The following is a 13,883-nucleotide window of genomic DNA, read 5'->3' on the forward strand; positions in this document are numbered from 1 at the left end:
CGCATTAGAAGGTCAAGGCTTTGCTGTGTTAGTTATTCAGAAAAATATGAAAAACCTATTTCGGGCTTAGAGCGGCCTTCAAAGGTAGGAGGGAGGAATGGGGAAAGAATTACGTTATACAATATGAAGTAAAAATCTTCCTTCTTCAAACCTTGGAGTTTGTAGAATTGACAGTTAGGAGAAAATCCTAAGTATCCTGGTATTGGTATAAATTTGGCAAATTCAATCCCCATTGGCAAATTTTACTCCAAAATAATCAAAAGATAATAAAAAATGGAAAATCTGTGGTGTTGGTTTTTAGAAGAATTGTCTTCAAGGATATATTCATGCTCAGCTGGTACAAGGACTTGAAGCAAGCCTTGTGCAGTGACTAACTGGAAATTACTATATTTTAGGGTTGATTTCTTTGGGTTCTTTCTTCCCCCGCCCCCTTCCCCCCCCAAACTATCTGTTAAGTTACTAGCAAATGCAGGAACAAATTAGTCAAGTTAAATGTGCTCGTTAGGTGTTGCTGCGATTGGATTACTCTGTGATCAAAATAATGTTTGCGTCCCCACATCCCACAAACTTAACTACAGTTTAATCTGTGTTCTTAATAATGATAAGAATTTCAGCATTCGTCAGAGTAGTGATAGTGGTAGTGTTCATGTCCAAATGGAGCATTTCCCACGGTTTTGATGGCAGAGACCTTTGTAGCAAACAATGAAAAGAACGTTTTCTATTCATTCTGCTTCCTGTGAGCAAATATTCTATTCCTCATTGTCTGTAACAAAATCCTTCCAAGTGCAGGGTAGCTATAACAAAGATTTATTTATCACCAGCAATATTTACCCTACCTGTAATTCATTATCACCTATTTTATTCTAGTTCCGAACAGGACCTGCTGTTTGTTCTCTTCTGCACAGAACGAGAAACCAACCTGATGAAACTATCACCTTTGAGCAAAGGTGTAGGGTATGTGTCACATGGAATAGTTATTGTGTAGTCGAGCTCTGAAAACATTGTTAGAAGTATTGCTCCTTATTTGCTGTTCCAAATTGAAATCATAAATGTAATTAGCTACCAATTTTCTTTGAACAGATGTCCGTATGTTAAAATAATGTATGAGTTAGTTGTAATGAACTAGAATCACAGGTTTTAAGAATTTTCACCTCTTTTTGAGTTGGTCCTGTGCTTGATGCCAGTCCCTTCTTGCTGCCTTTGTTCCCCTTTATGGTAGCATTTGCAGCAAAGCCAAGAGAGGTTCATAAATCGATATTAACTGTGAGGACAGCTTGTTGGATTTTCTCCTTCTGTTTCCAGAAAACTCTGAGATAAAGCAGATGAATATGCATACAGTACGGGGTTTTTTTGCACTTCTTGTGCTTGTTCTTTCGGTGCCTTTATCAATATTTTTTATTATTTCAGTATATTAATCTGATGTGCGTGTATCAGAGCATCTTTGTCATATCTGTGAAATGGTTCTTTCTCAAATATCTAATCGCAGCAGAAACTAGGAAAGGTTTTCACACTGTTCTGTGGAAAGTATGCGGTGGAGAAAGATGTAACAACTTCCTAGAATAATGAATGCATTTAGGCAGCGTTATAGTACCTGTGGCAGAAAATCAAAGCTGCTCTGACAGCCAGTTCTCTTCTGTATGATGAGAATAAAGAAACTGCTGTCACGTATCAGAGGAAGGGTGTCAGCCTAGACGGGTATCCTGCCTCCAACAGGGCTGGCCCTAAGCAGGAGCCTAGGGTATAGCAAAAATAGGGCAAGCATATACTTTACAATGTAATAATTTCTTTTTCTGGTTCTTAGTCCGTAAGTCCCACCTCTCTTTTCCCAGGACTGCCTGGTATCAGTGTAGAGCCAGGTGCGTTCCTTCTGGTGAAAGTAAGTGCTCAACATTGGATACAGTGTCAAACAAAGGTGATGCTGCCAAGGAGGTCAGGATGTATTCTCAGGTACTACAGCTGGAACAAGGGGGAATCTATATGGCTGCACTTCCAAACTGAGGATCATCCAGGTGCAGGAGCTGGAGGAATTCAGGAGATCTAAGGCCAAATCCCAGTGTGTATGCATATCATGCGTGAGGAAAGGAAGAGCAGTGAGGGGGGAAGATATGTTTTCCCAGCTCAGCAATCTAGGGTGGTATCAGTGGAGGAACATCACCCTGCAGTGTAACCTCATCTTATCTGGAAGGGCAAGATATCCACACAGGATCATTGCAGCTTTGTACAGCAGTTCTGGAACTGGCAGTAATTGTAGTGCCTTTCTTTCTAGCAGCAAGGGACTGACAGCGTAGGCACTGAAGCCTTGGGGGATGTAGGTATGCTCTGGGGAAAACACGGTCCTACAATTTTTTTTTTTTTCTTTAAATGAAAAGTCCTTGCCTGCAGTGTCAAATTTGTTCTTGCTGCTGGCATGTTTTAATGACTACTGTTCAGTGTGCTAGAGTGACATGTCTGCCTTTATTTGGTTTTGGAAACTCTTGAGCTTTTACTTTCCCACAAGTCTGATGTTAATGCGTCATATATTTATGACGTGGATTACTGTGGGACTTCTGAAAGATCATTTGAAAGTAGGAAAGGGTTAGCCCAGAGGCAGCCCCTCTTAGAGATGGACTCTTAAACATCAAAAGAGCGCAGATGAGAACATACGAGAGACTAAAAGCCCTCAGTTGGGAGGAGTTTAAGATAAACGCTCACCAATAACCTGCCTGCGTTAAACCTTTTCCAGAATGCGTGAGTCTGAGAGAGCAAGGGAGCTATAAAGGGTGAAGCAGCTAGCAGGGCACCAGACCAAACTGCCCACCTCTCCTGAAGGGTTGTGGCCCAGGTGTGAAGAGGTGCTTTTAGAAGGAATCAGCATGGAGCCTGAGGAGTACAGACGGAGAGGTAAGTGATCCTTTACTCTTGGAAACGGGTAGCATTTGCTTGTGGAGATCAGCTGTTGTAGAGCTGGGAATGGTACCCAGAATTAGGATGGGCTATACATACTCTTCATTTGCAGACATGTCCTTGAGAATTAGATCTGCTGAGGCCGAGACAAAAATGTGTTCCAGGGTTGAGTTTAATGGATTTGGAGTCAGTGGATGACTGAGGCTTTTTTTGGTCTTAAATTTAAAATACTGTGGTAAAGCTGCAGAACTGTGATTCTGAATAAACTTGTGCCAAGGGGTTATGCACAGTGGTTCTTCCCTGGATGACACCATGAAACTTCAGTGATACTGGCACAGTTCTGGAGATGGGAAGCAAACTTCGGTGCCAGGGCTGGAGGAGGTTGCCTAAAAAGTGGAGAAAAGGTGTGGACCTGTGCAGTTTTTTTAAGAAGATGCAAAAGGGGGTATGCTGTAACGACAGGGAAGCATGGGGAATTAGGAAAATTTGATGTCTGAAATGCAGTTTCAGTTAATTTGTAGGCAAAAAAATCTGTCTATCAGTAATTAAACTGTACTTGTACCATGATTGTATTTTAAAGGTACATTTGAACTATTCAGTGGCAACGCTGAAATAACCCTGTGGATCTGTTCTGTGCCCGTGGAGCCTGTTCTAGAAGCCGTGTCCCTACATTATTAGATGGGACAAGTAGGGTGTAGGAGGAAGGTTAGTTCCTGTGGCTGTCCTCGGAGCAGTATTCCAAGCCCTGTCCGATGCTAATGACAAATTGCATGAAGTACTAGCACTGTTAGTTTTCCTGCAATTGAAACTCAAAGCACTGGTTTGCTTCTTGCAGGGAAGGAGATGGTGGACTACATCTGCCAGTACCTGAGCAATGTGAGAGAGAGACGAGTGACTCCTGATGTACAGCCAGGTTACATGAGAGCCCAGTTGCCAGATTCTGCCCCAATGGACCCAGACAGCTGGGACAACATCATTGGAGATATAGAGAAGATTATTATGCCTGGGGTAAGAAATAAAGTATAATCACAAGAAAAAGCCATTACTACCTCGGGTGAACACCAAATCCTGGAATGCACAGGTTCTACAGAACATGTATCTAAAGTGCCCAAAATATAGAATAAGGTTTGCAGAAGGATTCTGGAGATTACTGTTGTGTTCCTAAGTACAATTTTAGGGGACAGACCGAATGTATTTTTGAAGTATTTTATACATTAAGAATAACTCATGTTTGCTTAGAGGGGAATAGTGATTTTCTGACACTGGTGAATTTAGCTTCACAAGACCCCTCTGCCTGCTGACCTGCATCATCTCAGAGGTGAAAACCCAGGCACAGCAAGGTGAAATGTCTCTTGTCCAGGGTCACCTACCTGTAAGATTTGTCTCCTTGCATGTAAAGGTCTCCTTCCTCTTGTGTATAAGTATTGCAGATTCTGCTAAATGAGTTCATATTACCCAATTAAGTGTTTTAGGTAAGAAGCTGTTTCAAAGTGTATTTTAAAATTTTCTTTACAGATGTTTGCAGAAACTTGGTGTGATGTAGGAGACGTATTCACATTAAACATACTTATGCTGGTGTCCCACATACAGGCTCCTTCAGTGTAAGGAGGGAGGCTATATGATTTGTAAATTGGTGTGTGTGACTGAAGGCAAGATATTGTTTGACGAAATAAGTAAGAGCAATTTTGTTGCGAGGGTTCCCTGTATGAAGATAAATGTTTTGATAAATATTTCTGACTGTTGTGTCATGTTCAAAAGACCATTATTTCCTGTTCTGAGTCTTTGACTGCCTGTTTAATTCAGATAAATGCTTTTGCTGTAATTTGGAATTTATCTAATAACGACCCAGTATTATCATTCGCTAGTGCTGCACTCCTGTTACTATCTCTGTAGCTTTCTGCTAGCAGATCTGTAATTGCACATATTAGGTTGCTATGATCCTTTTCCATCACTTTAAACAGATACTAATCACTACATCATGTGCAGAAATTTGTGATGTTTTCAGACCTAACTTCTAGATAATTCTGTTCTAGGTAGTCCATTGGCAAAGTCCACACATGCATGCCTACTTTCCAGCTCTTACTTCCTGGCCTTCACTCCTTGGAGATATGTTGGCTGATGCAATTAACTGCTTGGGATTCACATGGGTAATTTTCTTTTTGTTATTTTAGATATTTATCTCCTGTGTGTATTATGCAGGGAGCAGGTCATAGCCATTCTCTCTTCTTCTGTGAGTCAGTATAATTATTTACTTTAACCAATTGTATGTCATTTGCATAAATGACAAAGATCACTTAGAAAAATAAATAAATAGAATATATAAGAGTAAACATTACCTAGTAGTGAGAATGAATTAAAGAAATATACCACTAGAAATGTCTGTTTTCTAATCCTTTGCATATCCCACTGTGAGCATTGTTCCCTGTCATCTAGTCTCAGTGCCAAGACGGTTACACAAGCACTGCAGGCAATAGAAGAGACACCATCCATGACTGCAGGCTACGTTGGGCTCTGTTCCAGTTCTCCGGCTCCTTTGAGAGAACACATTTCCCATTTTTCCTCTTCGGAAAATAATTGTTTAGTGGCCTGTCCCAGTCTGAATATTTTGTATCCTCCTGCAGCAGGTACACAGTGCTACTTGGTTATGACTCTACATACCTCAGTAGCGTTCTGAAGCCAGTGTTTTCCCCAGTGGTGAAGTTGCCTGGATTTGTAGACTTATGTCTCCATGTAAGAAAGCAGTAGAAGCTCATAAACCTTCAAAGAAATTGGTGGTTATAGTCTTCATGTAGTTGTATAAGATTAGCTCATTGCATACACAGAAGCACCCATTTCTGTGCCCTCAATCTAGCTGTGATAGATTTCTGTTAAGTTTGCAATGTGAACAGAGTCTTTCTTAAGTGGAAAGCTGGATACTGCAGAACGGCTTTCATCTTTCTTTTGCCACTGCAAAAAGCCTCCCTTAACTCAGCTGGAAGACAGACGAGCGCTCTGTCTCTTCAGGGACCAAGAGCCTGTACTTGTGTGGTGAATTGCAGTTTCAGGGCTTTGTCTCAAATAGCTCATTGTGAATTTTTTTTTTATATGAATGACTCTCAAATTATTGATAGTTTAGAAGCTCAGCACTGAGAGTGATGCAGGTCATCTGGAGAGAGCATTTGAAGGAGGTTAGTGGGAGTCTGTATTTGGTTTTAAGAGAGCAGCTGTGAATGAACAAGGTACCTGGCACTCACCCTCATCTGTGACCTTAACCTAGCGGTCTGTAGTACAGAACTCAGCAAACAACATAATTTTTATTGCAGTAGCGTTGTATTCAACTAGGTATGGGCTATAGCTTTACCCAATGAGCTACTTACATCTCCAGTGTCACAGAGCTGGTCATCTGCCTTTGTTGCATCTGGGTGAGACTTCTCCCAAGGCAATTAAAACCCGTTAATAGCTATTAATTAGAATGTGATACGTGGTTTACTCTAAGGGTTATACTCCTACTGTGTTTGCAGGATGAATTACAGGCTGATTCTCTTTTTTAAAAATTATTTTTCTAGGCCTCCAGTCCAGCCTGTACAGAGCTGGAAATGAATGTGATGGATTGGTTGGCTAAAATGCTGGGCCTTCCAGATAAATTCCTGCACCACCATCCCGACAGTGTGGGTGGAGGAGTATTACAGGTAGGGGAGATCAGAGGTGGCCTCATCAACATTTTGTTTTCACTCAGGTGATTTTCCTTCTGGGTGATAGTTTTTCCTGCAGGCAAAACCAACAAGATTTGCTCTATGGGTCTGAATAGAGATGAAACCCAATTTGACGTTACTTTCACAAATTTTAGTATTAAATATAGAAGATTATAGAACAGGAATTAGTATTGCTTTTAGTCCTGTTGTGTTATGGATGAGGAGCAGGTATTCTTGTGGCCTTATATAAGGACAGAGGAGAGTTAGGTTTGGTTTCTTCGGTCTGTTTCACATAAGCAAATTATTCACTAAAGTGATTCCTGCATAATTAGAGAAGGAATCCTTGTTGTTCCTTCTGCCAGCAGTACGTAGCCACGCAAGAAATTATTTTTCTTTTTTCTCATGTCTACTTTGAGAGTTGCAAGGTCAAGGCCTGAACCTTTACCTCCTTTCACAAGGCCTAAATGAGTATCCCCTGGAATTGGTGCAGAGACGCTGTGGTGTTGTAAGGAGCTTTGCTCAGGTTTGTCATTTTTATGGGAGATACTGCATTTTAGCTGTAGAAGAACAAAAGGAAAATGTGATTTATTTACTCCCCCTAACTTTCAGTCCTGCATGTTAAAAGTATACAGCAGCTAAAAGGCTTTATTTTGTGTCGCTGGCCCAGGGACCTGCTCATCAGCTAGCAAGTTTTCACTGCATCCCAGAAAAGCGGTGGTAGAAAAGAGGGGATGGGCAGCTGAGCACCTCAATGACATCCGTAAATCCCTGACAAAATAGCAATAAAGGAGTAATATGTTGCAGTAAATGAGCAATGTCTTTGCAGAGCACTGTGAGTGAATCAACCTTGGTTGCACTGCTAGCAGCAAGGAAAAACAAAATTCTGGAGATGAAGCTTTCAGAGCCAGACACTGATGAGTCCTCACTCAATTCTCGCCTCATCGCTTACGCATCTGATCAAGTAGGTTCTTTTGGTTACAAAGAAAATAAATTTGCTTCTGCTGTCTTGTCCAGACCACACAATGCGAACGTGACTTTCTGTACCAAGACAAAACCGCAAACATGAATGGTCACAGGCATAAACGAGCCCCTCCAATGTTGCTTTCTGCAAATGGGGAAACGAAATCTGTGTGAGATGAGGTTTTGTAGGGTCCTGGCAGTCTTCAAGAGACTGTTTCACGTGACTTACTTCGGCACGTCCTTCCTGTTGTGTCACAAAGCCTTACTGCAGTAAGTAGGTGCTGATCTCGTGCTGCTGCAGCTCTTGTTTCTTCACAGCCTCCTTCCACTCGGACAGGCATGCTGAGGGCATTACTCCAGTGCTGCTCGGGGTTGTGGTCTCCACTCCGGGCCTCTGTGCTTGTTCTTGGAGGAGACATTGACACAGTACTGCAGCTCTGCCTGCAAACCTGTTCCATCCTTGGACTCCTGAACTGAACAGTTGTATTCCCCTGTGAAAACTGCAACAGGAGACACACTCGTTCTGGCTCTCTTAGTATAACTAAAAGGGCTTTTTCTCATCAGGGGGTTTGGTCTACCCCAGCCCAGAAGTAAGCAACTTCAGGGGGCGGTTACCTTCTTATGGCAGGGAGGAGGGAATAAACTGAGGTTGATCCATTTCTAGAGGCTCCTTTAAGAGCTGAGTTCTGATAAATGGCCCTCCAAACACAAGGTGAGGATGCCTGTTACTACAGTTTAGAGACCAGAACCCAAATAAATGGAACATAAGCATTCACTGGAGTAACAGTTTCTTGTAGTTACTCACAAAGAAACTTTCAGACTTGTATTAATATGGATTATAATAAGGACCTTATCTCTGCTTTTCCTGCTGTCTTTATAAGGCCATAACTTACCACAGCTGTTCAGCTTCAGAGCTTGCTTTCTTACTGTTTTTCTTTTTTTTAAAGGCACATTCTTCTGTAGAAAAGGCTGGCTTGATTTCTCTTGTGAAGATGAAATTTCTGCCTGTGGATGAGAACTTTTCCCTCAGAGGTGAAACTTTGAAGAAAGCCATTGCAGAAGACAGAAGGAAAGGCCTAGTGCCAGTCTTTGTATGTTCAGCTTTCTGGTTGGGAGTATCGGCATCGTTTTGTGTTCTTGATGTCAACGTAAAATTTAATCTGAAACATTCCTTATTAATTAAATATGTTAGCTGGAAGTTAAAATGCATAAAATAATTTCTATTTTATTGGAAAAAAATTAGTATCATTTCAACTGTCTGTGATGGCCTACCCACTTTTAAAGTGCTGCGTCCATTTGTTTAAAAAATGCCATCTTAACAGGTTTGTTTCCTTCTAGGTTTGTGCAACTTTGGGTACAACTGGTGTCTGTGCTTTTGACAATCTCTCAGAACTGGGTCCAATTTGTAAGTGTCTTTTAAGTGTCTTCCCTCCCCTCCCCCTCCCCTCCCCCGAGTTGCAAACTATGATAGCACAGAAAAGATAGAATGAGAAATTCTCGTGCCAAAACAAAGGAGAGCAGAAACACTAATGATCTGAGTTTTTCAGATGTGTCTCAAAGATCAGTGGACTCAGCACAAGACTTCGTAGTGATTTTTATAAGATTTAGGTTAGGATGCTAAAGTACATTCTACTCAAGATGGATGAAATTTGCCAACTGATAAATCTTTAATGTGGTTATTCAGGGAATACAGACTGTACAGTACAGAGTGCAGTACTGCTGTAGGATGGATACATAAATATTTAACCTAGCAAAGGCGTTTTGAAGGTGGTGTTTGCTAGGACATCTTTTGTAGCCACCGGTTCAAAAGGTAGATTTTACATGATTGCAGACCTTATTCTGGCTTAAATTCTGACAAGTAGCTGCTGTGGCACTTTCTCTTGTTGGGTCAGCGTCAATTCTCTCTCTGGGTCTTTTTTGCTTGCCACTGTGTCTTTATTCTGGCATTGTACTGGGGAATTTCACTTAGTAGAAAGGCAGGTGAGACAAATCAGATGTTGAAAAGCCTCATATGAAATATGGAATAGTGAATTTTCTTATAGACACCATCTGATTTCAGCATTATCCTATGTTTTGGGGTTCTGGATCCACAGCTTTAGAATAAAACTAGATTGTCAATTGTCTTGCTTGCTATTTTGTTGTCAGCCTGTCTGCCTTCTGCAAAAACATGCACCTAGTTTTCAGAGAGGAGAGATTAAACATGTACTTTGATTCCTTCTGTCCCTTACGTAAAACTATTTCGATTCCAACAGGTGATGCTGAGGGACTCTGGCTTCATATTGACGCTGCGTATGCAGGAACAGCATTTGTATGCCCTGAATTTCGATTATTCTTGGATGGAATTGAATATGCAGATTCCTTTACCTTTAACCCTTCCAAATGGATGATGGTTCATTTTGACTGCACTGGATTTTGGTGAGTAAAGGCAAAACACAAACACCACCAAAAGGATAACATGCAAATTGCAGAGTTTTTCTCTGCATAATTTTTGCTAAATACAGTTCATTCTACATTTGATAGGGTTAAGGATAAATACAAACTACATCAAACCTTCAGTGTTAACCCTGTTTACCTCAGACATCCCAATTCAGGAGCTGCTGTTGATTTTATGGTAAGTTGTTATTTGATTTAAATTGTATATAAAATGTTCAAACAGACTACAAAATTCCTCACACTCTGGAGCGTGCTTATCTTATAGCTGGTCATACTATATAAAAGCATAAAAGCAGTTATACTGAGATCCTAATGCAGAGTAAGTAATAAAACTGAAGTGAGCCCTGGTTATGAAAATTAATTATAAAATTATATGTAAAATATAGAGATTGAAATACTTAAGATTTTTACACAGATGGGGATCCAGCCTTGCCTTTTTAGTTAGAAGGGTCATTTCTGTGCATTGTGTTGCTGAAGTAATTCCTAGTGGTGGCATTTTGACTGGTTTTCTTGTACCTCTGGTACATACTAAAAGAGAGAAAAGAGTAAGTGATGGAAGTGCCACGCTGTAAAACAGCAGTAGAATGAATTACATTTTTCTTCGCATTAAGATATTCATAGGAGAGCTAAGGAGGCATTTCACTTTAGATCAGTCTTACAGCAGATTTCAGCACAGGAAAACAAAAGAATATTCACTGCCAATTGTTTCTGCTATGATCTCACCCTGGTCCTGAAAAGATAATTGTTTCCTTGAAATCAATAGTGCTTTTCACTAGAGTGAGTGTGGAGAGGAGTGGAAAAAATTTATCAAGGAGTCCCTCTTGCGGTTAAATAGGACTCTGCATATAATTGCGTAGCTCCCTAGAAGTATTTGCATTATATGTTCTGTCACTCTTCTGCATGCGTTAGGTGTTGCTTCCTCTGGAAGGGTCTTGCCCTACATCAGTGGTTGCTGTTTATAATTGTTTTGGGAAAAAATTCAGGATGGTACTTAAATATGCAAATTACAGGAACTGATTTGAGCACTCGGATCTAAAGTGTAAATGGACACATCTGAAATTGATAATGCTCTTTAAATGCAAAAAGATGTTGTTAGCTGGTAATTAACAAAAAATTCTAAGCATATCCAGGCCATAGATTAAGAGGAATTGCCAAAATCTTACTTTTGCAATTAATTGAAAAATGTGTAGATAGAGCATTTCTTTGATGGCTATTTCCTAGGTTTAGCAGATTTTCAGTAATTTGAAATGATTTGTGTCAACAGAGATTTCTGACCTAAGTCTGAAGCGACAGAGGCAGCAGTGTAAGGGGACGCTCCTTTCTGTTGTTTCTGCACTCGCTGGTCAACTGTTGTCTTTTCACAGCACTGGCAAATTCCACTCAGTCGTCGATTTCGTTCTTTGAAGTTGTGGTTTGTGATTCGTTCATTTGGGGTGAAAAAGCTTCAGGCTCATGTCCGACATGTATGTAAATTAACAATCCGAGCATAAATGTATGATGTTCACTTACTGGTAGCTAGGGCATAACAAGTCCTCTTGCACACAAAGCTTGCGTGTGAACACTCGGTGGGTGCTGATTTTACTGGTTAAGTAATTTGGAAAGATTGACTGTGTAGACAAAAGATTTCCTGTACCCTTCCTGCAATCAATAGGTGATGGAGAGCGACTTGGTCAGTCAGTGCCTTCTGCACATGACCGAGTACTGATCTTAGAAGCTTTCTTTGAGGCAAAGCTGCAGCTGTTAGGGAGGCAGGCTGTGATGAATGGCTGAACCCATTGCGATGAAAATTTATGGTCTTAAGTCTTTGGAGCATAAATAAAGGGATCATATTGTGGATCAATGGTTGGTGCAAAAGGACTAATCTGAGAAGGCATGTTGTGTTTTCAAATCTTCTTCTAGAAAATTCCTATATCTAGTCCAGTTACTCTTATTCATTGTCAAGGGTTTGGGCAAATAGAGACAGACTTTTAAATTCTTAGCTTGGTCGTCATTCTTCTGTTTGCTGCCATTCATGCATTGGAATGATGTGTTTTAGTAAGGAAAGGAATTCTTAACTACTTAGTTTAGTGTCTTACAATGGGTTTGTGACAAACCAATACATAACTACTGGGTTTTTTCCTTAATTATAGGGTACTGAAACAGCCAAATTCTTTGAATCCTTGGTTAAAAGTGATCCACTCTTTGAAATTCCTGCCACAAGACATCTTGGACTGGTTGTATTCCGTCTAAAGGTAAAGACTGAGCCTTTTGCATGTCTCTTTGGAATCAATTGACCACAGCTGATCTCTCCCCAGACATTAAGAACTTTGTGTAAGAATTTGTAATGCTGGAGTTCTTATGATGTTTGGATGTTGTTGGAAATTCTAACTATAGTGTCTTTATTTTTTTTTTTTCTTCTTATTCATATTTAAAACAGGGTCCCAACTGGCTGACAGAAAAACTCCTGAAAGAACTAAGCAGTTCTGGCAGGCTCTTCCTTGTTCCAGCAACTGTTCGTGACAAATTCATCATTCGCTTTACTGTAACATCTCAGTTCACAACCAGGGAAGATATTCTGCAAGACTGGAACATCATTCAACATACTGCAGCCCAAATTGTTAGCCAGAATTATGGGTTGCACTGCATCAATTCTGGTGATGGGTCAAGAATAATCCCTAATATGATAGTTGAGCCTAGCTCTGATGCCACTAGTAATGATTCTCAGCTTTATCTAGATAGAGGAAAACACAAAATGCCTTCCAGAAAAATAGTAGTTCAGCCTAAGAAGTCAGCAGCAAGTCCCAGTACATGTGTGGTTAGTCAACAAGTGAGAGGTCAAGGGGATCCTCTAGATGACTGTTTTCCGGAAGATGTCCAGGATGTTACCAAACATAAGTTAACTTCTTTTTTATTCAGTTATTTATCTGTTCAAGGCAAGAAAAAGACAGCACGTTCCCTTAGCTGCAACAGTGTGCCAATGACTGGTAGTCTCGAGCAATGTAACCCCAAGGCAGCAGCCACTGAGAAGGAGTCTCATGCAAATGCCAGAATTCTTTCCAGGCTGCCTGAAGAGGTGATGATCAAAAAAAGTGCCTTCAAAAAACTAATTAAGTTCTACAGTGTCCCGAACTTTCCAGAGTGTAGCATTCAGTGTGGCCTTCAGCTGCCTTGTTGTCCTCTGCAAGCCATTGTTTAACAAGTAAAAGAGCTCGGTCCGTAAGACTTCTCCAGGTAGAGAACCAAAGTTTGTTTATTCACATGCAATACTACGTGTTACTTTGTCCAATATGTAAGTAGTGGCAATGACCACACAGAAAATTCCTGTGCTTTTACTGGTGGAAACCTCGTGTACTTATAGATTAAAATACCAAATAAATCTTGCAGCCGTATGACACAAAACTCTGGTTTGTAGACTATGGTGAAGAATGCCAATTTCTGCCTTAGAAGTCCTGGTAATGGACAGTTTGTAGCTGGTACTCCAGAGCCATTTTGACAAAATACGCTGGTAGGGGATAAACCGTTTGACTATTTATTTGCACCATGGACGCTTTTGGTTTTTTAAGACTTTCACTTAAACTGTCTACACTAGTGTAAGGATCTGCGTGTGCAGACAATGCCAACATCACTTCTGAACTGTGCAGAAAGAAGGGTGTAACCCAAGAGATTTTGCTGTATTAGGGCAATTTAAAAACTCCCTGAGTTTAAAAACACAGCAGCCCTGCCATTCCCTCTGTGGAATGTATTACAGTACACAGGAGGCGTTACACGGCCGTGCTGCAAGAGCGGTTGCCCTTGCTCTGAGCGCCTGTGGCCTTCCTCAGCATGGCCTAAGGTCTGTGAATCACAAGTGCGTGAGGGAAGAGAGCGGGAATGCTATTTCACCCTTTCTCAGAAGAACGAAGGGTCATTACAAAAGAAAGCATCTCTGTGCAGCAAACAAACTTATTGCTACAAGAG

General features: G+C 40.8%; 1 protein-coding gene across 4 annotated transcripts; it reads left to right on the forward strand.

Annotated features, from left to right (window-relative positions):
* Positions 1–95: 95 nt before the first annotated feature.
* HDC (histidine decarboxylase) lies at positions 96–13,315 on the forward strand. Of its 4 annotated transcripts, XM_056347878.1 has the most exons (14): positions 96–954; positions 1,830–1,947; positions 2,723–2,880; positions 3,719–3,891; positions 4,917–5,030; positions 6,429–6,551; positions 7,381–7,515; positions 8,462–8,605; positions 8,853–8,919; positions 9,767–9,929; positions 10,035–10,125; positions 11,312–11,410; positions 12,077–12,178; positions 12,364–13,315. In XM_056347878.1, exons 3-14 carry the CDS (start codon positions 2,853–2,855, stop codon positions 13,120–13,122), a joined length of 1,998 nt encoding a protein of 665 aa, XP_056203853.1. In that variant the 5' UTR covers positions 96–954; positions 1,830–1,947; positions 2,723–2,852; the 3' UTR covers positions 13,123–13,315. The 4 variants fall into 4 exon arrangements, with proteins under 4 accessions (XP_056203853.1, XP_056203851.1, XP_056203852.1 ...); XM_056347876.1 differs by having other exon boundaries at positions 1,830–2,880; XM_056347877.1 differs by having other exon boundaries at positions 96–2,880.
* The last annotated feature ends 568 nt before the right edge of the window (positions 13,316–13,883 follow it).

The sequence above is a fragment of the Falco biarmicus genome, chromosome 7 (genome assembly GCF_023638135.1).
Source record: "Falco biarmicus isolate bFalBia1 chromosome 7, bFalBia1.pri, whole genome shotgun sequence".
Classification (NCBI taxonomy): domain Eukaryota; kingdom Metazoa; phylum Chordata; class Aves; order Falconiformes; family Falconidae; genus Falco; species Falco biarmicus.